The 26,652-nt window shown below is 32.4% G+C and overlaps 1 protein-coding gene across 2 annotated transcripts; it reads left to right on the forward strand.

The window, feature by feature from the left end:
- Nucleotides 1-10,878: 10,878 nt before the first annotated feature.
- Nucleotides 10,879-21,008, forward strand: LOC127700909 (uncharacterized). 2 transcript variants are annotated; one of them, XM_052204625.1, is made up of 3 exons: nt 10,879-10,978; nt 16,749-17,109; nt 18,548-21,008. In XM_052204625.1, the coding sequence occupies exons 2-3, from the start codon at nt 16,825-16,827 to the stop codon at nt 20,054-20,056; spliced, it is 1,794 nt and encodes a 597-aa protein (XP_052060585.1). In that variant the 5' UTR covers nt 10,879-10,978; nt 16,749-16,824; the 3' UTR covers nt 20,057-21,008. The 2 variants fall into 2 exon arrangements, with proteins under 2 accessions (XP_052060585.1, XP_052060584.1); XM_052204624.1 differs by lacking the exon at nt 10,879-10,978 and adding an exon at nt 11,163-11,221.
- Nucleotides 21,009-26,652: the final 5,644 nt, after the last annotated feature.

The raw sequence follows: 26,652 nt of genomic DNA on the forward strand, positions 1-26,652 counted from the left end.
ACAGGTAAATTGACTCAAATAATTACATTACATGTATGGTTCGTTATAATACGTTATTTTGATTGGCTAACAGCAATCTCGCGTCATTCTGAAATTAACCTTTATTTAAAAATTTCAAAATGAAATGTAACATTCATGATGACACGAGCTCCCACAATAAAGTGCACAGGTAAATAAAAGAAAAACTTGATAGAAATCGTTTTTTCATGATCCTAGCAAAAAAATGTAATTATAAGTTTTGAATGCTTCTTTTAGTAATTGTATAGGGTTGTAAAAGCGTTGACCGTGCGCACATTTTGTAGAATGAAGCGCTTCATACAAAATGGACTTCGGTCAACGCTTTTACACCCCAATAAATTCGCAAAAAAAGCGTTCAAATCTTAAATGAATTCCGTATTATGGCGCAATCGATACCTTTGAAAATAGTATTTGGCGCAAATGATTATCTTGAAACTAGCAATGGGCGCGAATTTTTTTAACACTTTAAGCCAATTTTTCTATTCTTTATTCTTTGTGTGTATTATTCTGTATTCTTAATATTTAAGCACCGCACTACTCTCTTTTTTTTCCTTTTTTTTTTCCTTTTCCTTATTTTTTTGGAATAATTTTTCTCTATTCAGGAATCCCTATCGAGACCCTCGTGTATAATGGGACATTGTAATTAACAGCCAATGCATTGTCCATATGTAGATCTCACTTTTACAGTTTTTTTCACCATATACTCTGAGCTAAACACTAAACAAAAAAGTGCATTATTTTTTATAAAATTTGCTAGAATGTTTTCATATTTCTTTTTGATAATTCAACATGATGTAATTTTTACAATACGGTTTTTTGGCTTTTGGACCTTATAGTCTCGAATGAAATCTATATTATGTAGGGAGAAATAAATAGCCATTTCTTAATTGTGTTTATACCTAACATATAACCAATAAAAGTTTTTTAAAAAACTTGCCCAACCTTAGCAATCATTTATTATCATTTTGTAAGGGATTTCATAAATCACAAGACGTCGACATGCAGCATGAGAACTTAACACTATACAAACTTGCATATGAGGACATTTATTCCCGTTTTCTATAGGAACTTTTTTGACACAGGAATATGCTGGGAATGTATGTACTTCATATTTCCGGTTTTGTCGACAAATAACAACGATGTCGTGGTTCTAAATGTTTTTATTCACAGTGGGATAAGTGTTGAGTCGAGAAGGACCAAAAAAAAATCTGTAAAACTATGTTTTTTTTAACATGCAAATACATATAACCTTACATTATTATTTTTCGAGAGAATTTCATTACAAGTTTGCAATGATATTCTAAACATTTAACTCTTTGCGGGCATATTGTCTTTTTATTTTTGGCCATGACGTTGTCAGTTTGTTTTCGATCTATGAGTTTGACTTACCCTCAGGTATCTTTCGTCCCTCTTTTGTTTAAGATAAGGAAAATTTTTAAGCGTCCAGAAACTCTTTCCACAAACCAATTCTCAGAGAGTTCTTCGAAGTACTATAATCAGGATACAATTTTATGCTTAGGACTATTTTCAACAACTCTGTTTTTCGATCACATCGGTCTAATAATTGTTACGGGAACGTTTGATATACAAAATACTGTCTATGTCAGAATATAATGATATAAAAATCATGGCTGTTCAGGTTAGAATATCTAATGGAAAATAATTTTACAACGATAAATATCCGTTAAAAGATTTTACATTATTTTTACAATTTTTTGATAAATTAGGGCGTTTAAATTTTTACACAAATATGGCGTCTACTCGATTTATTCACACTACATGTTTATGTCAGAATAAGGTCTATTTGAATTTGCCTGTTGGCGTTAATTCAAAAGTGTTAATCTTTGCTGTTTACAAATTGAAGTTGGTCTGTTAGGATATTGTTCGAATATGAAACTAATTTCACACAAAACTCCTATAGTCTGCTATTCTCAACGTTTGTTATATTTATAGGAAAACAATAAGATCATATGGTTATTCTGTTTTATTTTAATTCATTTTCATTATTCACCAGAACTTTTTCTTGCGAACTTGTAATCAATGGTGTTCTTGCAAAGAACATGCCAAACAGGAGGGCGATAGTTGTGTCAACGTTACTGTTATCCCAATACTTGTATTTACCTTGTTGATAGCAGTTGAATGTTATACTCAATCCACAATATAAGTATACAAGTATTCAGTCATCTGGTCATGTGATCTTATTTTAATTCTAAATCATAAGATGTTTTTTTGCTTTCCATATAACTTTTTGTGTCTCCCTTTTAATATTTTAGTAGATCAATTGCACTAAATCGCTTGCAACAAGAGTTTAATTCTTCGTTAGTAGCTTACTTAACATCTTGCATTCACTGTATTCTTTTCGTGGTAAAGTACAATGTTATATTTATTTTCCGATTTTGAATTTAAGTGTCAGAGTGTATATCAAACAATATTCTGCTCTCAACCAAAAACGTCTTCAATCATCCCAAAAGCCAAAATGAGAATATGTGTTTCAAAAGCCGTATATATGCATAATGAATGACTTCAACAACATAGTTGACTGATGAATTGGCCGCAGACTGCGCAATTACTATACCAATGTTGCAGCTGTGTACACATTTCTTGGGTCTGCCCAAAGACCACGTCTACATACGATTGTTACTGAGATCGTTTGGGAGCCATACAGTGCCTTACAATAGTTTACATACGATTGTTACTGAGATCGTTTGGAAGCCATTCAGTGCCTTACAATAGTTTACATACGATTGTTACTGAGATCGTTTGGGAGCCATACAGTGCCTTACAATAGTTTACATACGATTGTTACTGAGATCGTTTGGGAGCAATACAGTGCCTTACAATAGTCTACATACGATTGTTACTGAGATCGTTTGGGAGCCATACAGTGCCTTACAATAGTTTACATACGATTGTTACTGAGATCGTTTGGGAGCCATACAGTGCCTTACAATAGTTTACATACGATTGTTACTGAGATCGTTTGGAAGCCATACAGTGCCTTACAATAGTTCACATACGATTGTTACTGAGATCGTTTGGGAGCCATACAGTGCCTTACAATAGTTTACATACGATTGTTACTGAGATCGTTGTGGAGCCATACAGTGCCTTACAATAGTTAACATACGATTGTTACTGAGATCGTTTGGGAGCCATACAGTGCCTTACAATAGTTTACATACGATTGTTACTAAGATCGTTTGGGAGCCATACAGTGCCTTACAATAGTTAACATACGATTGTTACTGAGATCGTTTGGGAGCCATACAGTGCCTTACAATAGTTTACATACGATTGTTACTGAGATCGTTGTGGAGCCATACAGTGCCTTACAATAGTTAACATACGATTGTTACTGAGATCGTTTGGGAGCCATACAGTGCCTTACAATAGTTTACATACGATTGTTACTGAGATCGTTTGGGAGCCATACAGTGCCTTACAATAGTTAACATACGATTGTTACTGAGATCGTTTGGGAGCCATACAGTGCCTAACAATAGTTTACATACGATTGTTACTGAGATCGTTGTGGAGCCATACAGTGCCTTACAATAGTTAACATACGATTGTTACTGAGATCGTTTGGGAGCCATACAGTGCCTTACAATAGTTTAAATACGATTGTTACTGAGATCGTTTGGGAGCCATACAGTGCCTTACAATAGTTTACATACGATTGTTACTGAGATCGTTTGGGAGCCATACAGTGCCTTACAATAGTCTACATACGATTGTTACTGAGATCGTTTGGGAGCCATACAGTGCCTTACAATAGTCTACATACGATTGTTACTGAGATCGTTTGGGAGCCATACAGTGCCTTACAATAGTCTACATACGATTGTTACTGAGATCGTTTGGGAGCCATACAGTGCCTTACAATAGTTTACATACGATTGTTACTGACTTGTTCCGTTGTGGAGCCATACAGTGCCTTACAATAGTTTACATACGATTGTTACTGACTTGTTCCGTTGTGGAGCCATACAGTGCCTTACAATAGTTTACATACGATTGTTACTGACTTGTTCCGTTGTGGAGCCATACAGTGCCTTACAATAGTTTACATACGATTGTTACTGACTTGTTCCGTTGTGGAGCCATACAGTGCCTTACAATAGTGTACATACGATTGTTACTGACTTGTTCCGTTGTGGAGCCATACAGTGCCTTACAATAGTGTACATACGATTGTTACTGAGATCGTTTGGGAGCCATACAGTGCCTTACAATAGTTTACATACGATTGTTACTGAGATCGTTTGGGAGCCATACAGTGCCTTACAATAGTTTACATACGATTGTTACTGAGATCGTTTGGGAGCCATACAGTGCCTTACAATAGTTTACATACGATTGTTACTGAGATCGTTTGGGAGCCATACAGTGCCTTACAATAGTCTACATACGATTGTTACTGAGATCGTTTGGGAGCCATACAGTGCCTTACAATAGTTTACATACGATTGTTACTGAGATCGTTTGGGAGCCATACAGTGCCTTACAATAGTTTACATACGATTGTTACTGAGATCGTTTGGGAGCCATACAGTGCCTTACAATAGTCTACATACGATTGTTACTGAGATCGTTTGGGAGCCATACAGTGCCTTACAATAGTTTACATACGATTGTTACTGAGATCGTTTGGGAGCCATACAGTGCCTTACAATAGTCTACATACGATTGTTACTGAGATCGTTTGGGAGCCATACAGTGCCTTACAATAGTTTACATACGATTGTTACTGAGATCGTTTGGGAGCCATACAGTGCCTTACAATAGTTTACATCCTCGTCGTATGGTTAAAGGTTACTGTGGACAGTTGTCTCGTCGGTAATCATACCACATCTTCTTAATTTTATTTATGTCATGTAGGACATTCAACAATGAGCAAAACCGCTACCGTAAATAGACAGCTTTAAAAGGAGCCACCATGACAAACTGTGAAATATATAAACCAAAAAAATTCTTAACAAAACGATAAACGAACAGTCAGAATCGTCAAAATCATTTGTTGCTCCATAAGCACTGTGTGGGATTTGCTTTTATTCTCATCGCTTTTGTTGTAATGGCTCGCTGCTTATACTAGTAGCTCTTGAGAACTAATGGGTTTCCCTGATATCAACCGATGGCTTTTATTTTTTCTGACTTCATCTATAGGCGGACTGTCTTCATCATAGTGTTGTCTCTCCCGTTGCAAATATTGTTTTCCGTGTTGAAACCCATCTTTGCCGGATTCAATTATTCCAAGATCATCAATTTTGTAAATCTGAATTTCCTTTCCTAAATATGATTGATAATTTGTAACTTTTGATTAACAATATCTGGTATATATTCGTTTATCTACAATACCTGTTATATCTTACCTCTTGACTCTGGGAATTATGTCTGCTGTGCAAAGTTCTAACTCAAAATAGTATCATCTGAAATTATGCAGCAAGTATGTGCTGCAAACTTGAAATTCTTCAGCTGCTTTAGTAGTATCAACTACAAAAACGAACATAGTTTTCGCTTACCGTTTACCGCTAAATACTAGTAACTTAAATGCAACATATGTATGTACTAAAAACCAAAATAGGATATAGATGTGTTTTGTCCGCTAATCAAATAATAAAATTTGTAGTATAATGTTTTCAGAAGTTTTTTTTTATAAATCATGGAAAATGTGTTTGCACAAAAGACAATATGAAACTATATTCTCAGTTTGATCTAAGAAAGACAACTTTTCTTTTTTTTACAGTACAATTTTCACAAGTTTATACTTTTCAAAAAGACCATATACCAAAAAAGTGAAAATTGAAGTGCAAACAAAATAAGTCAACAAGGTCTGGTGCCACTCCACTAAAGGTCCCGTAGGCCCTTCCCATTTAGCTCTATCTAGCAGTGCATTTGAATATACACGCGTAAAGATGCTGGTTCAAAGTATAGAAGCAGGCTCAAAATTGAAAGAATTGAACATACATTACCTAAGATATATTCTATTATATTGAAAATAGTCAAATCAGACATGAAATTTGGCACCTATATATTGGATCTCCCCACTGTGTAATCCATTGTCTATCTTCAGCAGAAAATCTTGCACTGGTTCAGTTTTTTTTTGTCAGAAAGAAATCTAAATACTCATGAAATTAACCTATACTAAAAAGGACTAAAATTCACTCCCACTCCTTACGATTGACTAAGGAAGAAGACACCGTGAAGAGTTCTGCCTGAAATCACGTTTCATATTCAAAGAATACAAGATGAATCCTTTTGTTCCAAACAAGAAAAGTCTAATCACGTAATAGAGATAAAAAATGAACGATATATATAACTTAGTCGGGTATATATGTATATCCGACTTTAGGTAAATCTTTTATTCTTTTTATGCTGACTGCCATAAGAAATCGGATGAAAAATCGTGCTGAAAAATTAATATCCCCACTTAACATATGATAGCAGTCATACCGATAATGGAGGGAGTTACTTTAAGTCAAAACTCGCAATTTTTATGGATTACATATAAAATACACATTCAAAACTATATATACCGGTATGTGAATGATAAAAACCAAACATACATATAAATACCCAAACCCGGCAATCTAAAACTACGCTTTATGTATTGCTTGAAGTTTCTGTAGCACTTATTATATATTCATCATACTTTTAGTCTTTATATTCTTGAATCATTGTGAAAATGCTATAGCTACATCACAGATAGTGTGGATATAAAAAAAAACACTTAATACAAGAGAGAGTAAAATGCGAATTATTATTAGTTTTTGCTTTGGCAAGTCTTATTTTACAAATATTCCTCATAGTCTGAGAATAGAAGTTGTGCGATATTTTATGTGTGCGATTGTCAATTGTCCAAATGTCGGAAATTTTTGTTTACACTATTATATATATATCATATATAAAATATTATGATTCATCGGTTTGTGGGCTGTGGAAAATTGTACTTTTTTTTATATTTTATCGGATTTATTTCTTGTTTCAGTATTTCTCAATTCTACAATGGGAAAAGTTTTGACGTTTGTTAAAGATGTCGGAATTGTTTTGTAGATAAATTTTTAGTTCCTGCAGCCTTTCGTCCCGGAGGTGTGGGATGTTAAGTGTGGTATACGGATTGTTAGAACGCGGAAGATCCCAATATTGATGCGTGTCAATGTCCTTGTAGTACAACTAGTAATTTTCATCTTCCCTATTAAAGAGGATATATACTGAGGTCTGGTATTAATGATTTTCATTGTGAATTTTAGATTCGTAGAGATTATATTTAAATCGTGGATCGTTCAATATCGGATTTCTATTTTGTTCAAAATATGAAACAATCGTCCAGATATATATCTTTTCCAGTTTTTTGTCATGTAATTTCCAAGGTTCATATATATATGTAAAATTCAAGCACTTCGTCTCTTAAAACCGTATTTTTGTCCACACTAGTTAACTATATGTAATTCCTAAAACTTAACTCAGAATACAGCCACTTTAAATGATATACAGTTAGAAATGCGGATGTGACATGTAACATGATAAACTTTAATTTACTTTAATATACAAAACAAATTAGATTTAACACTATTTTACGAGCTACTTATCCTGCCTGGTCAAGATCATATTATGATGGAAGGTATTTACAAATATTTAATAATTTATTATTTTCGTAGTTTCATCTTTTATATGCAATATGAAACGCTCATGGTATGGTTTAAAATATCTAAGAAGGAATTTAGTAATACATACACATGTACTTGTAGCAATATTGATTAAACAGAATGATGCATCACATGACGGATTCTCTACATTTATATATATATTTAGTAATTAATGAAATTAGTTAATATAAGTATGATAGACCATACCGGGTAAATCTGGTCACAGTTTAAAAAATATGTATGTTACAGTAGAAATTAGAATTCAGTAGGATAAGGAATTATCATAGTACAAATTGGAATTCAGCAGGGTGGGAATTATCCTTGTACAAATTGGAATTCTGATTCATACAAATTAAAGTCCAATACAAATCAGAATTCCAATATCTTCTATAGCAGACATTGAGATATCCAGATTTGTACTAGGAGGATTCTAGATTGTACTAGATGATTACCCAATAAGACATAATGATACCAATTTTGATTTACTTCATAATGATTTATAAATGTTGGTTGTTTAACCAGGACGTATGCAACCAACAATCAATTAATCTTGACTACAACAAACATTTTATTGGAAGTTTTTCTGTAATATTTTTTTTTACAGATACAAATTAAATTCGTTTATGTTATTAATGTCCTTCGATACATAATTAGACAAAAAACATGTGAAATTTTTAATATTGTTTTAAAAGCAATATATAGCTCTGAATAACATTTTGATTCTAAGGAAAAATATAAAATTATTGATCTTTGTTTTAATATAAAAATGTGGAGATGTGGTATGACTGCTAATGAGACAACTATCCACCAGTTAAAATGAAGTGGTAGTAAGCAATTTTAGGCCACTTTACGGCCTTCAACAATGAGAAAACCCCATCCCTTTTCGGCTATAAAAGGTCCCTTCATGAAAAATGTGAAACAATTCAAACCAGAAAACTAAGACCTAATTTATAACAAAAAGCAATGTACGAAAAACAAATATGACAACCACTGAACTACAGGCTTCTGACCTGGGGACAGGCACATGCAGAATGTGGCGGGGTTAATATAAAGAAGAGGATGTGGTATGATTGCCAATGAGACAACTCTTCACAAGAGACCAAATGACACAGAAATTAACAAATATAGGTCACCGTACGGCCTTCAACAATGAACAAAGCCCAAACCGCATAGTCAGCTATAAAAGGCCCCGAAAAGACAAAAACCATAGAAGGGGGGCAGGATAAAAATACAGTAAAAAACATGTTTTTGGGCGCTCAACCCTCTCTCTAACCTGGGACAGTTGTTTAACAGCACAAAATAAGAACATATATATATAAGAACCTATATAGTTTTAAGTAATATCCTGAATCCTAATAGAAATTTTGTACAATCCAGAATCCTCCTAGTACAAATATAATTATCTTAATTACTACCAGTAGATATTGGAATTCTAATTTGTACTGCATGGATTTTAATTATATAGTATAAATCAGAATTACAACTTCTTCTATAGTAGATATTGGAGTTTCAGTTTGTACTGGGAGGGTCCTGGATCCTACTGGATTCCAACTTGTACTGTAACATATATATATATTGACTACGAAGAGAACACTGATTCTTTTGTATGCTTGCAGTGAGCTCATCTTTGGAAAATAAAATCCGCCCTATCCTTCCAAAAAGTAAATAACAATCTGTACTAAGTACCATTTTTTAAAACGAACAGAAAGAAATATAACGTTACACATTCTAATTTTAGAATTATTCCAGAAGCATTGGGCAATAATATGTGTTACATGACTTTCTTTTCGATGAGACTGGATATCATGTTGAGAGACACACCAAGATCAAATGCAAAATCGTGTAACCGCATCAATACTTTATATTTACAGTTCTTTATAATTATGTTCAGCATTAGCATGGTAATCGGCAAAAGCTTTGATAAATAAACATATTTTCCTCTTTTTATGACTGAAAAAAAAAGAACATTTGAAATATAAATTCAACTAGCCCTTTTCATGGGCCTCTTATAAAATGGTTGTTGCTGAAGTCTTGACCCTTAGACGTAGATATATAGATAGTTTAATTCAAATCAGTCATGCTAAATAGTCATTGCATTTCTAGTCAAAACTGTAACGTTGTGGTTTACTTTTTAAATAGGATTGGACAAACATAAGACAAAGGTCATATATATACAACCGTTTAGAAATATACCACTATAGACGCTACTTGTAAAGTTTTTGATTTCCATTTAAACCAGTACTATTTCACTGACTGAAAATCATTGTAGTTGTTGGAAAGGCAAATACTAATTGATTAGTCGGAACGAAATAAAATAAGCCAAAGGTGTATTTGACTGACGTGAATGAGACCAAAGAATAACATAGATCACGTAGATGTTTTTCCTGGAGAAAATATTGAATTTTGTGTAAAACAAGAATGTGTCCATAGTACACGGATGCCCCACTCTCACTATGATCATTTTCTATGTTCAGTGGATCGTGAAATTGGGGTCAAAACTCTAATTTGGCATAACAATTAAAAAGATCATATCATAGGGAACATGTGTACTAAGTTTCAAGTTGATTGGACTTCAACTTCATCAAAAACTACCTTGACCAAAAACTTTAATCTGAACGGCGGGACAGACGGACGAACGGACGGACGGTCGAACGAACGGACACACAGACCGAAAAACATAATGCTCCTTTACTATCGTATAGGTGGGGCATAAAAACCAGGCTCTCTCATAATGACATGGACATTTGTAGATTTTAAACCAGTCGCATTAATCTTTTCAGCTGGTGCCTCGACGAGGGGTTTCCTTCATTTCTGCATTCGTTAATTTTTAAGTCATTTTTCACTATTCTGTATATTTTTTACCCATTATTCTCTTCTTTTTTTTTATATTTTAACACCTTCTGTAATTTTTTGGCCTATATTTCTCTATTCTTAATTTTTTTGCACTTTTTCTGCACTTTTTGCACACTATTTTCTATCTGGTATTAAACCACATCCAGACCCTCGTACAACACGGTACAGTAATTTTTCATTATTCTATTCTATATTCTATTCTATTCTATCAAATAAATAAGATTTATTTAGAGTCGGCTTGGTCCAAAACAAAGGATATAAAATATGCTCTATTGAACGTTTGAAGCATGAAAGCATACAAGGGAGACAATTTCCCCGCGGTTTTATGGGTTTCCGAAAGAATATGGATAAGTGCCGGTGTATTCCGATAAAGGAAGTCGGGGAGGGGAATTCCCGATAAACTTTCCTAGCCAAATCTCCTACAAACTTTCCAAATGAGGAGGAAATTCGTTGTAAACATGGTAAATAAGGGTCGAAATGCTGTATACAAAAAGTCTATGTCTTCTACATAATTACAAGTAGTCATAATTTCAAAGTAAACTGCTTATGTTCAACACACATGATAACCATTTTCGAGGTATCAGTGGGGGACTCGTTAATCGAATAAATAAAGGTTTTTCCTGAAATTTGCTTTCATTTTTTAACGTTTTCCGTGAATGATTTCCTTGTGTTTACAGAAAAAAAGTCACAAGATTGTAAATCAGGTGGGTTATTCGGTCATAGAACAAAACCAATCACATTTTTATTCTCCACCCTGTCAAACACCTAAAATTCACAAGATTCATCATTGTTAAGCTATGCACTCCTCTGTATTAAACCCACCACTTGATATGTGTCAATTTTTTAAAACTGTTGATGTGGCAAAAAGTTACAAAAGGTAACCAATATTTCATAAAAATAACATGTTAACATGGTAATTAATAAAATAATTTTGTGTTATATCATTCATGTCATTGGAATTTTTGAATTAATATCAATGTATATAGAGTGGAGTAGTCCCTGTTCAAGTTTGAGTATAAATTTTCATACAACATACCTGTGTTACTTGTGTTGTTGTCCAGGGTCGTGTTCTTTTATTATGGGTTTCTTGTACAATGTTATATATATTACATGATTGTGACAAAGTTACCTATATCAGGGTCCATTCAGGGACTCTTTACACTAAACATTGTTTTCCCAATAATATTAACCATTCAAAAAGATTATTGTTTCCTTTCCTTTAGTGTGGATTTTAGTTTTTCTGTGAAATTTATACATGTTTGTAGGAAATTAGTTATTTGTTTACAAATTTCTAGGCTCACCAAGTGAGAGCCAATTTAAGGTCTTTGATAGGGTATCATGGGTATAGTTCTTACTTTTTGTAAATTTATCCTAATGTATGAATGTTTTAGTTGGAAATGTCATTTGATGTTTTAAGTGGCATTTGCATTGTTTCAACTACAAAACACACCATTCGGTATTATTAACAAAATGATTTTGTTCATATAAAAATAAACGTGATGTGGTACTGGTATGAATGCCATTGAGAACTTAATCGACCAAAGACAAAAGAACAAATAATGTAAAAAATCACAGATCATCATACAGCCTTGATCTTAGTTTACTATGAGGAACCCAAGGGTGACTAGGGGATAGAAAAAAGGTAATTTTGGTCTTCTTCCAATCAGAAATAAAACTGACAAAGTGGTGCTTCTGTTTGGTTGTAAGGGATGTATCAGTATAAGAAAATTATATCTAATTCCTCCCGGGTGCACTAGGTTTGGGTGTTACCTAACAATTATGGGTTCCATCTGTTCCAATTCCAGCAGACATATATTATTCAAAATGGAAGTTAGGGTTACCACTACAGCTGCACTGGCAGTTATTGATGATGAAAAATATAAAAATAAAAATTTTGCAAAGGCATTATTCTTATTTTTTCGTTGCTCACAAAATTTTTGAGTTTCATACTGTTAACCATGGAATACAGTGTGTCAAGACTAATTACACCTGCCTTCACTTTTGCGTTGGCTGCATCGATTGTTTAAAACAATGCATGACATTAATGACATTTATAATGTCAAAATAAAAATTTCTGACTTCATTAAACCAAAATGACATCTGACAGCTATTATAAAGTGTTTGTCTGAAAGAAAAATAGAGTTTTAATGCATATTTCCTTAAAATATACTTATATGCTCAAATACACTGATACATGTATATATATTCAACCAATGATTTGTATAGTCTTACTATACATGTACAAATCCTTGCTTGAACTGATTATCAATTTGCAGTTTTCAGTTCACTGTTAGCTAAAGATAATTGTATCTTTACTCTTCAGTTCCCTTCTCTGCCATTTTGAATTCTGTTTACACCTATTTTTTTGCGCAAATAGAAATGTTCAGAATGCAATTTTGTCTTGTTTCATTGAACTTCCAGTTTACTCGGTGCATTCCAATCCTCTGGAACTCGCCAATCAAGCACCACCATGTAGAAAGAGTGCCAGACTGTCTGCACCTTAAAAATCCTTCAAACAAATTATTGGGTGGTCTGTAGGTGGCCTGATGAAGGCTGTACATTGACCTTTAATTGCTTATATCTTCGTAAGTTTAACTCCGGTATATAGCTATCAGAAATTAGGACTAAGGTGTTGATGACCTACATTAAGTGAAGTGAACAACACTAGTACTCAATCTGTCTACTAAGTGGAAAACCATATCATAAACAAAATGTGAAAAAAATCAAAAGAGAAAACAGCTTGATTTAAGCTAATGACATATGATTAAAAAAAAAAAGATTATAACAGACAGCAAACAAGTACAACCACTGAATAACTGGCATATAAAGAATCGAGTGACATTAAACATGTTTGTGATCAGGGCTCGACAATAACGCTTGTCCGATTGTCCGGTACCAGAGGAAAAAAGGGTCGGACAAGTAAAAGTCATATCAAGTTTGTCCGATGGGACAAGTAAAAATCATTCTGTTTGAAAATAAATTAAATCCAACTTTGATGATCAACATTGATCAAAGTAATTTAAAAAAAGAACAAGAAAAGAAGATATTTGTTTGACATGTTTACTTGCGATCGATAATTTAAAACTGGTTCTTTGTCAGATACTCTATAACAGATAAAACGCATACTATTCTCAGAAACCCGTTTTACCGAATGTGGCTTTGTAGATAAGGTAACAAGACAGTTGGGCACCGTCACGGAAACGAATCGGCTCCATGTTTAATAGACAGTTCGGCACGGTTGGAGACATTTCGGGACCAAGACAAACCAGTACCTCGTTTTCCTACTTATTCGGTTGCTTTATGATAAATATATGATAAATTTTTTGATCATAAAATTTATAAAATCATATTTGATCATATTTAGACAAAACAATATTTGATTGTGTTTGAATAAACATTTTAATATATTAAAAACAAAACTGATTGTAGTAAGGCATTAATCATAATAATCAATATTTTATCAACTCAAAAGACCAGGATACAAACCAAATGAGTGTAGACTGACAGGCCTAACAGACTGTACCTGATGTGCAGAGTCTGATGAGACTTTGGCATTGATGAAAAATAGAACCCAAGTCCTGTGACTAGACTTGACTAGATTCAGTTTTTCTGGATTCATATTTTTGAAAAAGGATACCAAGAGATATAAATCAAATTCTGTTCTATTGTTTTAATTCATTTTGTTCATTAAATCAACCTAAAATGCAAAAAAGGTTAATATAAAGGTTTATTTTTGGACAAGTTATAATTCCATTCGGACAAGTAAGTTTTGGTATGTACTTGTCCTATTGGGCAAGTTGAAAAAAAAGTTATTGTAGAGGCCTGGTGATCTGATGTTCAGTAGTTGTCTGGATTTTAGTTAAATATAGTAGGAATCTGATGTTCAGTAGTTGTCGTTTGTTGATGTGGTTCATAAGTGTTTCACGTTTCTCATTTTTTATATAGATTTGATCGTTGAATGATTTTACACTAGTCATTTTTGGGGCCTTTTATAGCTTACTGTTCGGTGTGAGCCAAGGCTCTGTGTTGAAGACCGTACTTTGACCTATAATGGTTTACCTTTACAAATTGTGACTTGGATGGAGAGTTATCTCATTGGCACTCATACCACATCTTCTTATATCTATTATGAATGATAAACTGTCTTCATAACCTCAAACAGCTAGTGTAACAGTACATTAGTACAAACAGTAAAACGCAGTCGTAAAAGCCTTATCTCACCAGATTACTTGTAATTTAAGATCATAAAAAACTATAAAAAAAACTACACAAACTATATATACATTATTATTTGGGGAATATGTCAATGAGCATGATGAGACGGTAACCAAACAACAAAATTACAAAGATACATTTACATGAAGAGGGCAACATAAAGTCTTCAACAATAGACAGGTGTCTGTATGATTTGCCAAGATCTTAATTTTTTGAGTCCATTAAAGTGAATAACAGAAACTATGAAAAAAAATGAAAACACATTACAAATTTCATGCGTCCGAAGATGTGTCATCAAAGCCTAGATGTACAATGTTATTTAGATGTGTGTCATCAAAGCCTAGATGTACAATGTTATTTAGATGTGTGTCATCAAAGCCTAGATGTACAATGTTATTTAGGTGTGTGTCATCAAAGCCTAGATGTACAATGTTATTTAGATGTGTGTCATCAAAGCCTAGATGTACAATGTTACTGTAAATTCAGAAATTATTGCGATGTTTTTATTATTGCGAAAAATGCGACAGGGTTATAATCGCAATAATTTAAACTCGCATTTTGATATTTTTTATATGAATTAAACAGGATTTTTCTCAATATCGCAAAAATTCAAATCGCATTTTAGTCTAAAATGACAAAATCGCAATAATAAATGCACGCAATAATTTCTGAATTTACAGTATTTAGATGTGTGTCATCAAAGCCTAGATGTACAATGTTATTTAGAGCCTAGATGTACAATGTTATTTAGAGCCTAGATGTACAGTGTTATTTAGAGCCTAGACGTACAATGTTATTTAGAGCCTAGATGTACAATGTTATTTAGAGCCTAGATGTACAGTGTTATTTAGAGCCTAGTTGTACAATGTTATTTAGATGTTATTAGTGAGAACTAGGGCTGTTCCTTTGAGGTTTGTGTGTTTTTTGCTGTGCATGTACTGATTTTGTGTCATGGATGGATATCCATATCCTTTGTTTAAAATTCTATCATTGCAATATATGTCAAGATTTCATTCTCTTAGTACATGTAGTATACAAAAGCAAAGATCTTCCAAACACAGTGGCTGATTTAGGGAGGGTGGGTAGCTATATATATATAGTGTACACATCCTCCTTTTCATCAGGAAAAAACATCATTTGTGTAAAAAATATATTTTACCTTCCCTACTCCCAGCAGTATTACAACGAGCTGATTACAATTATTACAGAATCTTTCGCCCCTCTTTTCATTAAACTGTGGGTTTACTTTTGATAAACATTAACAGAAAAATCAAAATAAGATATACTATGTAGTTTAAGGCAGGCTCCGACAATGTTCAGGGCACATGCCAATGAACCAGACTTGAATTAGTTCTTAGGTTTTTGATTTGATTGTAATCTCCAATCAGAAGTGGTGTTACATGTGATTTGTGTCCACCATGGACTTGATTGTAAATCTCCAATCAGAAGTGGTGTTACATGTCATATTACATTATAATTTTTATCTTCATATTTATCTTCCCAAGTTGAATAACAAAAGGTTAATAGAAGAATGTTCAATAAAAATCAGTTCAGAAAAGGGACTTAACTCTGTCAAGTCTATGATAAAAGTATAGTAGACAACAAAAACAACACAGAATCAAGTAAAGCTATGTTTTACAGCTTGATGTATACACCTTGTATGCTGTATTGAAAAACAATAGAATTCACCTCAAATCTGCCAGTAGGCATTTATTGTACAATTGATTGGTCTATGAACAAAATCAGCTTAGTTTGAATATTTAAGATGATATGAGCAAATGTTTGCTCAGTAATAAAAATATGACACCAAAAAATACTAGGGGAAAACATCAAATTCATAATGTTGATAATCAGTCATACAAAATCATAAATGTTTAGCTAACCTGGAATGAAGGGCAACTATGACAGTTCGACATCACTTAGAAACAATAAAAATGTTTGTCACTTCAAATTTGTATTGGAAAGAAAGTAAGAATTTTCTAGTGATGATTAATTACATGTTCTTATATTTTACAGTGATTTCAGGAAAAAGATAAAATGTTGGAGGGTGTTCAGTATTATCAGTGGTATCACTGACCTATAACCTTTCAGTATGGATCATCGAAGTCAAGCTGAAGAACTTTATAAACTCACCAGGTGTAACAGTTCTGAAGACAGTAATCAATTAACTACAGTAAAAGAGTATCTACGACATTTTGTCTGTAAATGTCAACCTTCACAGAAGTTCAAGGTCAAAGAGATTCCAAGTATCATTATGAAGAGTGCGAAACAAGCAAGTTTTATATCATCTAAGGCCAGTGAATCTTTTGAGAAGTTAGAGTATTATTTCAGTCTAGTGTCAAGTAACCCATGGAAGGCTGAATTCCACACAATTAAGGTAATTTGGGGTTAATATAATACTTCTTGTTAGTCGGGAAGGCCTTTATTGAATATTGAATTTGACATAAAAGGGTAGGAAGTATATATTGCTAAGACAGCAACGTTAACCCATCAATAGAGTAATTGGTAAAAAAGACATCTAGGGGTCAACATAGTATCAAGGCTTTTTCTGACCAAAATGGGAACTGTCATGTAGACTAAATTTACCATCTATCCCAAACTTAAACAACTGAGTACAGTAATAAAGATTAGGCAAATCTATGTAAATACTTACCAGAGAAAAGTTGGTCAGACAAACAAATTTTCAGCTTGAATGATAGTACAAATAAATATAATTTTGACTAATGTTATATTCTTTATTGAAAAAGCACTTAACGCCCATATGGGCCAATGGCTTACAAACATACATATGTAACAAACAAGGAAAATACTGTAAATTCAGAAATTATTGCGTGCATTTATTATTACGATTTTGGAAGAATTAACCAAAATGCGAGATTTATTATTGCGATTTCAGGAAAAGCTGAATACATCATATGTCTCAGATATCAGAATGCGAGTTCTTATTATTGCCATACTCACCCTGTCGCATTAATAAAAACCTCGCAATAATTTCTGAATTTACAGTAGACAATACACATATGCATCTTGCAATAATTATAATTATGCTAATATACATGTATGTAGTAATAACCTGATCAAGGTAGGCAGCAAACTAGCTTGAAATGATGACAAAAAGATAAACAATGAAAACTCAAATTTATGATATTTGTAAAGATGTTTACTTTCAATGTCCAATTCTGGATATGATACCACATGAGGCTAAACCAGGCTTACAGTTCAGAATCATCTGCATTTTATAAAAGGATAAATGGAGTTATTGCTCTTAAATGACAATTTTTTACCAATTTTGGAATATTTGCCTATTACCTTGAAACTTTAGAAGATAAGTACAAACTGTTCATGCCCTGGAATAGATTTTTAGAAGTTTTGGATATTATCTTGAAAACAGTAATATATCGAGAGAAAACTGAAAAGTTAAATTAAAACAAGCATATTGAGATCTACAAATAATTATTTCATTGGTCTTTGATATTTTGATAAATTCTAAGTGGAGGGCCATTTGTATCAAGGGTGTGATATATTCTGTTCGATTTAACTTGAATGCTTGTGAAAAAAATGTTTAGAAAAAATATTTTTGATTGTTAAAAAAATATCAAATTGCCATATTGTTATCAGGTGAGTGTGTTAAGCTCTTAGAAGCCTCATGTTTAACATGTGGTGTACATTTATTATTAAAAGTTAAAATTTCAGCTTGGCAGTAAATGTAATCATGGTAATAGTAAATCTTTCTGTGGATATGGTGAGGTAATATCTTTAGACTTCTTTGTTACATTCTATATATACATGTAGTATTTTGTTTTTATTCTTTTCAGAAATACAGTGGATTTTTTCAGACAAAGATAGCATCTCATCTTACTGGAGTTGAAGAATTGTTTAGAATTGCTGGATATAGTGAAAATCCTATAAAAAATGAGTTTAAATTAAGTAAGAATATTAACAAAGAATTGCTTTTAGCATTGGCATTTGAGTGTTTTATTGCTTCTGTAGAATGCATTATTATTCATGAACTGCAGATAAGAACTAAGTTCTCGATAAATGCAGCTGAAATAGCGGACTTACGAACAACATACTGTGGTGACGTTGAAGAAATGTATTCTGTTTTGAGAAAATCGTTTAACTTAAAAAAGGACGATTGCATTATTACATCACCAGATCATACAATAAAAAATATTGATTACGTTGATCAGTTGTCTCCAAGGCAACCACAAATGAGGACACAACATGGACAAGCACTTTCTGTTGTCGAGAGTGATGTTAGACCAGAAATACAAAATAGTGAATTTAAAGAAGGCACATTGGAAGATCATATGATGGCAAGTTTGCAATTAATTGAAGAAGAAAAAGAAGAAATGTCACAGACACCTAAACAACCTTCTGTTCGACCATCAGATGAATGGTCATTTGTAAATGAAGGCTTATTGAAAAAATACGGAGAAAAATACTTCAATGGACAAAGAGGAAACATCCTACAAACTCCTTCAAGTAAAGAGAGTCGACCTTATCGTGACTCTGGAATAGAATCTGGAGTTCCATCGGAATTACCATATGCGGACGTGGATACCATAAGGACTCGAAGTACTCGTGTTATTAAGGAAAAAAATCCACATAGTGCTGTTCATGCTCAGATTTCATGGCCAACTCATCCAGAACAATCACCCCTTCATCGACCACAGTATTCATGGCCACAGCACGAGCCTCCGGTACCACCGGTTCACAGACCACAATTTTCTTCTCCCTTTCCACAAGGACAACAACAAACAACGAAAGCAGAACTTTTAAGGGCCAGAAATAAATCCGTTAGTTCAGCTTTTGCACCTGATCAATGGCCGCCAAAAGAAAATATTAAGTCTGAAATCTTAGAACAGTCAACAGCTGATGACATTGTTGGAGTTATTCGACCCTCAAGGTCAATAACAAAGACGGACTTTGTTGGTGAGACCCCACAAAACCCTACTGCTGCACCTGTTTATTCACGCATATCCAAACCTGTTGTGAATGATAAGCTCTCATCCCCTGGGCATTGTCAACCATATGCTTTCAGTAGCCATTCTGCTCCTGTTGCACGTAGGGAGCCAGAAGAAAGAATACCATCATGTAGCCTGGGAGATGAAGAGACATGGATTTGTGATCACTGTACCATGAAAAACAATAGATATGTCAATACATGCTACATGTGTTCTAAAAGTAGGGATATCGTCAAATCTCCAGATGTACGATGGGGAAAGCAGTGTCCACGATGTACATTACTAAATAAAGCAGATTCGTATGCCTGCGAAGCGTGTGATAATAAACTCCCAGAAGCTTGTGATAATCCTGTGTAGCATTGTTCGTCAGGTACCTTTAATAGTTCAAATAGAAATTTAGTAATTGATAAACTAATCTTAAATATTTCGGAAAAACTAGACTACCTGATTATACAAATATTAACCTTTTTTGACAAAGTTAATAGATTTTATTAAAATTTCTCAGCCCTGTCATGATAATTTTTTAGTTTTATTTCGAAGTTATAAACAATTGAATTATATATTTTATTTTAGTGTGAATATTTTAGATGAGTAAATGCTTTATGTTAGGACTAGTCCATTAAATGATGCAAGTATAAACTATAACAATTATTGTCAGCTGTCACATGGGTTCCAATTAGTGTGGTTCCAAAGTCCAAGAGCTGTCTTTTCTGGGAGTTACTGTTTAATTTTGAATTGCAAAAGTCAAGGACTCTAATTTTTGTCGAGCCTTCGACTTTTGTCGAAAAAGCGAGACATAGCGATCCTACATTCCGTCGGCGTCGTCGTCGGCGGCGGCGGCCACAAATATTCACTCTGTGGTTAAAGTTTTTGAAATTTTAATAACTTTCTTAAACTATCCTGGATTTCTACCAAACTTGGACAGAAGCTTGTTTATGATCATAAGATAATATTCAAAAGTAAATTTTGTAAAAAAAAAATTCCCAATTTTTCCGTATTTTACTTATAAATGGACTTAGTTTTTCTGCCAAGAAACATAACATTCACTCTGTGGTTAAAGTTTTTGAAATTTTAATAACTTTCTTAAACTATCCTGGATTTCTACCAAACTTGGACAGAAGCTTGTTTATGATCATAAGATAATATTCAAAAGTAAATTTTGTAAAAAAAAAAATCCATTTTTTCCGTATTTTACTTATAAATGGACTTAGTTTTTCTGCCAAGAAACATTACATTCACTCTGTGGTTAAAGTTTTTGAAATTTTAATAACTTTCTTAAACTATCCTGGATTTCTACCAAACTTGGAAAGAAGCTTGTTTATGATCGAAAGATAGTATCCAGAAGTAAATTTTGTAAAAAAAAAATTCCATTTTTTCTGTATTTTACTTATAAATGGACTTAGTTTTTCTGCCATGAAACATTACATTCACTCTGTGGTTAAAGTTTTTGAAATTTTAATAACTTTCTTAAACTATCCTGGATTTCTACCAAACTTGGAAAGAACCTTGTTTATGATCAAAAGATAGTATCCAGAAGTAAATTTTGTAAAAAAGTAAAAAATAAATTCCATTTTTGCCGTATTTTACTTGTAAATGGACTTAGTTTTTCTTCCAGTTAACATTACATACAGTCTGCACTTTAAGTTTTTAAAACATTTATTAGATTGATAAACTATCCTGGATTTTTACCAAACTTGGACAGAAGCTACTTACAATCAAAAGATAGTATAGAGAGGAATATTTTTATTAATTTTTTTCCTCATTTTTGTTGAGCCTGCGATTAACAGCAAAAGTAGGCGAGACACTGGGTTCCGCGGAACCCTTACGAATTTTTTACACAGGACCTTTGACTTTTTCAAGGAGGACCTTTCACATGTTTCACTTGAAAATTCAAATGGCCCTTGACCGTTTCTTATTTAAAGCAAATTTGAACCCCTGCCCCTGATGGTATTCATTGCTGATTATAAAATGTATGATATCAATTACCATGCATACATCACATGTTCTAGAATGATATCAATTACCATGCATACGTCACATGTTCTAGAATGATATCAATTACCATGCATACGTCACATGTTCTGGAATGATATCAATTACCATGCATACGTCACATGTTCTGGAATGACCTTGATACCAAAAGTTTGGCGAGCCAAAAAATAACATGTTTTATAGCATAAGAACAACAGGGGCAGAGAACAGTCAAAACTGCAGAATATGAGATCTTACATTACCATACTAAACATGATGATGAGAAACCAGTTCGTCAATATGGTGTCTTATTTTTAGGCATGTTCTCCTTTGATAGTTTTATGTTTAGGTCCTTTTGGTATTGGAACTCTAAAACATATTGCGCTCCAAATCCTATTGTCTGATTGAAGGTTATTCTAGAAATGTGCTTTGTACAGTGAAATCTATATCACCTGTATAGCCATGTGAAAGTATAACGTGATAGATAGACAAACTGAAATCTATATCACCTGTATAGCCATGTGAAAGTATAACGTGATAGATAGACCAACTGAAATCTCCTGATACAAACACCTTCAATTATTGGTAGACATTATATGTCCATGTGTCATTTTTGTCAAAATGCCAGATTTAATGGATTAGTCCTCAAACTAGACTGAAATTTACACTTGTCCTACACTCATCAAACTTATGAATTCATGCTTATATTTATTAAAAGATTTATACACTATTTGTATACATGAATATCATGGCAAGTTTTTTTGCTTGCAGAAATGTTAGTTTTTTTTCAGTAATATTTTTAAGCAACTGTACATGTACTTATATGTTACTTTTTTTTATTAATCACAAAGGTTGTTTGTATTTATGCTAAAATTGTCATGGTTCATTGCATGTACTAGTAGAAACACAATGTATGAGATACCAACATTTTATATATTACAATTTTTTTTTCAACAAAAGACATAAACATGATAATAGGATGTTAAGTTCCTCTACTCAGATCCAAAAGTTTTGTAAAATTTGAAAATAATCTTGATTTTCTTATTACTTAGAATTGATAAAAAATGTCTAACAAATCAAGCATATTTATGACACAGATAGTAAGAAAAGATAGTTCATTATTATTCCATTTATAAACAGTGTTTTAGACAATAGAGCATTATGCTACAATACATAATGAACCAATACAAACTGAAAACACTCATTACACTGATGGTACATGTTGAATATTAAATACTTAAAAATATTTGTTCACAAAAATAGTGAAAACAGAATTTCCCATTCAGACTAAAAAATAATTCCTGCTTAAAAATAACATATATTATGTTGAATAGAACACAGACGTATTATCAAATGGTTAGCAGATCAAAAAATTTGTAATCAATGTTCTTTATTTTTTTCGTATTTCCTGTCTATTTGTATTACATTATTAATGAATTTATGTCGGTATCAATATTTCTTTGTTTTCTAGCAATGTGCAGTTGATTATCCATATCTGTTCGATATTTATGAAGGATTATCGTTATAATAAACGTATCAACCAGGAAGTTCCTGGATGACAGATTTATCTCCCATTTCGTCTATGTTGTTTAAAAATGACACGTTTGCCAGTTACGTTGCTTTCGCAGGGAAATTTGATTTTTTTTTTTACCTGAATGAAATGATAGCTGAGTAAGGGTGTCGTTGATCAGAAAATCAATACATGCTTCTGATAGAAGAATCATTTAGGAAGGACATGAGTGCCTTCAAAAGGTACATAGTCACATAAAAATGTTTTTAATTATTTTTTATTTAAAGATGGGTAGGCGACTTAGATCCTTCAGGATTTTTCAGTATACAGATATGGATAATAAACTGCACATTGCTAGAAAACAAAGAAATATTGACGTTAAATACATTAATTATGTAATACAAATAGACAGGAAATACGAGGAAAAAAAATTGGAAAAACATTGATTTAAAAATTTTAATCTGCTTACCAATAACAACAAAATATCGCAAAATATTTGTACAAAACATTAATATTATTTTATGATTCTTAAAGCATGAATAACATTGAAAATTGTAAATGCACATATTCATTTACCAGTCAAAGAGTGTTTATAAAAAAATATATATAATATATATATATACGAAGGTTGTGTTTCTGCTAGAACTTTTTTTTGTTTGTCTTTGTTTTGAAAAGTTTTTAAAACATGTATTTGTCAAATGCATTATTTTTTAAAATACCAACTTACAGCAGTGTGTATGTGTGTATTAACTGGAATGGAAGTATGGAATCATTTACATCAGCAAAAGAATGTTTTATTATGTCAATTTAAGGGGAATCACTAATGGTAAGTCAATGATATTTGGTATGCAGAAGTATTAGCACTAGCAAATCTCATATCCAAAAAACATAAAACTTTATATTTATTTTTTATTTTTTTCTGAAAACAGAAAAAATAAGGTCAATCAGTCCGTAACCCAACAAATTAAAAAACCATTGGCCTTATATGTATTGTTCTATATTTTCGGATGAAAGTAAATCCAGAAAAGTGCTTTGGACACATGAAATTCTTAAAGAGTTGTTTCATTTTTGATATTTTTATTTGATCTTTTTCTGAAAAAGGAAAGAATGGTCAGTGGGTCATAACCCAACAAATTAAAAAACCATTGGCTTTATCTATCGTTATATATTTCAATTATAATGGTTATTTCTGCTAATCTTCCTTTTAAAAAATAACATTATATGATTATTATTTAACAGTACATTATTTTTTTTACTCAAAAGCATCACTCTCAACATATAACAATATCAAATATATGACAAGAGTGATTAGAAATAAAATTTTGTGAGATCATTTGAAATTTGTACTGTTTATTCTTTTCTCACACAGTGTAATGCAAGCAGGTAATGTAAAAATATGCTAAAATCAAAAATCTTGGCGAGGAAGAACTTTGTGATTTTTTCACTTACCTATGTTTGCTTATTACAAAATTTTCATGTGAAGTGATTCCTTGATTAAACACTAATACATTTTGTGTATTGGCAAGGGTGAATTGTGAGACCAAATGTACAGTGTTAGGTTGAAGTCCGTAAATATTTTTCCCTGTATTGTATATTTTTGTCTTTGTAACATGCTGTATGTACATCAATGTTCCAACAATTCTACCTCCTTTTCAATGTGGGCATACTATACTGTTTACCACAGAGATTAACAACAACAATATTCTCTTACACACCAATTCTGAAATAAATTATTAATTGAGGTTTCTATTTAACCCCATGCTTGCACGGAACTGTACTCCAATGTTCACAATATAGATACACATTTTCAATACCTACCACTTTTTTTAAATACCAGTAATGACCCATCAAGACTTGAAATTGAGCATATATTCACCCAGTTATAAAAAAGAATTTAAATGCTTTAATTCTCTTCAACTTTTGAATGTTAAAGCATATTCCAGAATAAAAAAGTTGAACTAGTGTAAAATATCCAAATAAAAACATTGGTCAAAGTAAAATATAGATGCTCTTTTAAGGCTGTTCAGCGACCTGTAATTGGTGACTTCTTTATCCTTTGGTAGTTAAAGAATGGTGTCATTAGCAATCCTCCCACTTTTACTGATTCTTTTATTTTTTCATGTCCTTTGGTTTTATTGTTTTGTTGGGTTGTCTCCCTTTAATGGCTTTATTCATGTAATATAAGCTGGAGCTATCAGTTTAAAAGTAAAATTATAGTATGCTATTATATTTCCTTTGCTTTTTAGTTCAACATGCATTTATTTCATTCACTGTAGTAAAATATTTTCCATTTAAAGTAAACACAAAATTAAAAACCAAGAACACCATCTTGAAATGATTATTTATTCATGACTGTCCTGATTTTACATTTATTGCTCTACATATGAATTAAACATTTATCATAACATATCATTACACATTTTTAGGATCATGTATTTGGTATCAAACAAAACGAAAAAGAACTCCTCAAGTGAAAGTTCTTTGGAATACCATTATTTTGAATATTTTCTGTGATTTAATTATTAATGTTGTGTTTATAAGTTATTTTATTAACATGATATTTTTTAAAATGCTTGACTGAAAGTGTAGAAGAAAATTCTTGCCCCATAAAGCATATTTTTTTGTTACACATCTTATCTACATTATAAAGTACAATATTTGTTTGAATCAATATGAAATTCCTGAAAAGAATTATAAAATTTTGAAGCATAATTTTTTTTTTTAAACCAAATGAAATTATTACATAATAAGGTGTAGGACAAGGGTGAAAATTAACATCTAGTTTGTTTGTTTTAGATATAAATGATTTTGCTATGATTAAAGGAATGAATTGATAATGTTATATGATATATGTATTTGAATGAAAAAGTTATAGAAGATCAACAAATAGTTTTCATTTTATTTGACCTCAGTCATGATTGTGGAAAAACTGTTCAACTGGATATTTCATAAAACATGTTTTTACAGGAAACATATAAAAAAAAAATTAAGTAGATATGATATGATCTATGAACAATATAGTTATCAAAGGTACCAGGATTATAATTTAATACGCCAGAAGCGCGTTTTGTCTACATCAGACTCATCAGTGACGCTCAGATCAAAATAGTTATAAAGCAGAACAAGTACAAAGTTGAAGAGCATCGAGGACCCAAAATTCCAAAAAGTTGTGCCAAATACGGCTAAGGTAAAAGAGGGACGAAAGATACCAGAGGGACAGTCAAACTCATAGATCGAAAACAAACTGACAACGCCATGGCCAAAAATAAAAAGACAAACAGACAAATAATAGTACAGATGACACAACATAGAAAACTAAAGACTAAGCAACACGAACCCCACCAAAAACTGGGGGTGATCTCAGGTGCTCCGGAAGGGTAAGCAGATCCTGCTCCACATGTGGCACCCGTTGTGTCGCTTATGTTATTACAAATCCGGTAAATAGTCTAATTCGGTAAGTCACATATGTGAA

Source organism: Mytilus californianus, unplaced genomic scaffold (genome assembly GCF_021869535.1).
Source record: "Mytilus californianus isolate M0D057914Y unplaced genomic scaffold, xbMytCali1.0.p SCAF_5, whole genome shotgun sequence".
Lineage (NCBI taxonomy): Eukaryota > Metazoa > Mollusca > Bivalvia > Mytilida > Mytilidae > Mytilus > Mytilus californianus.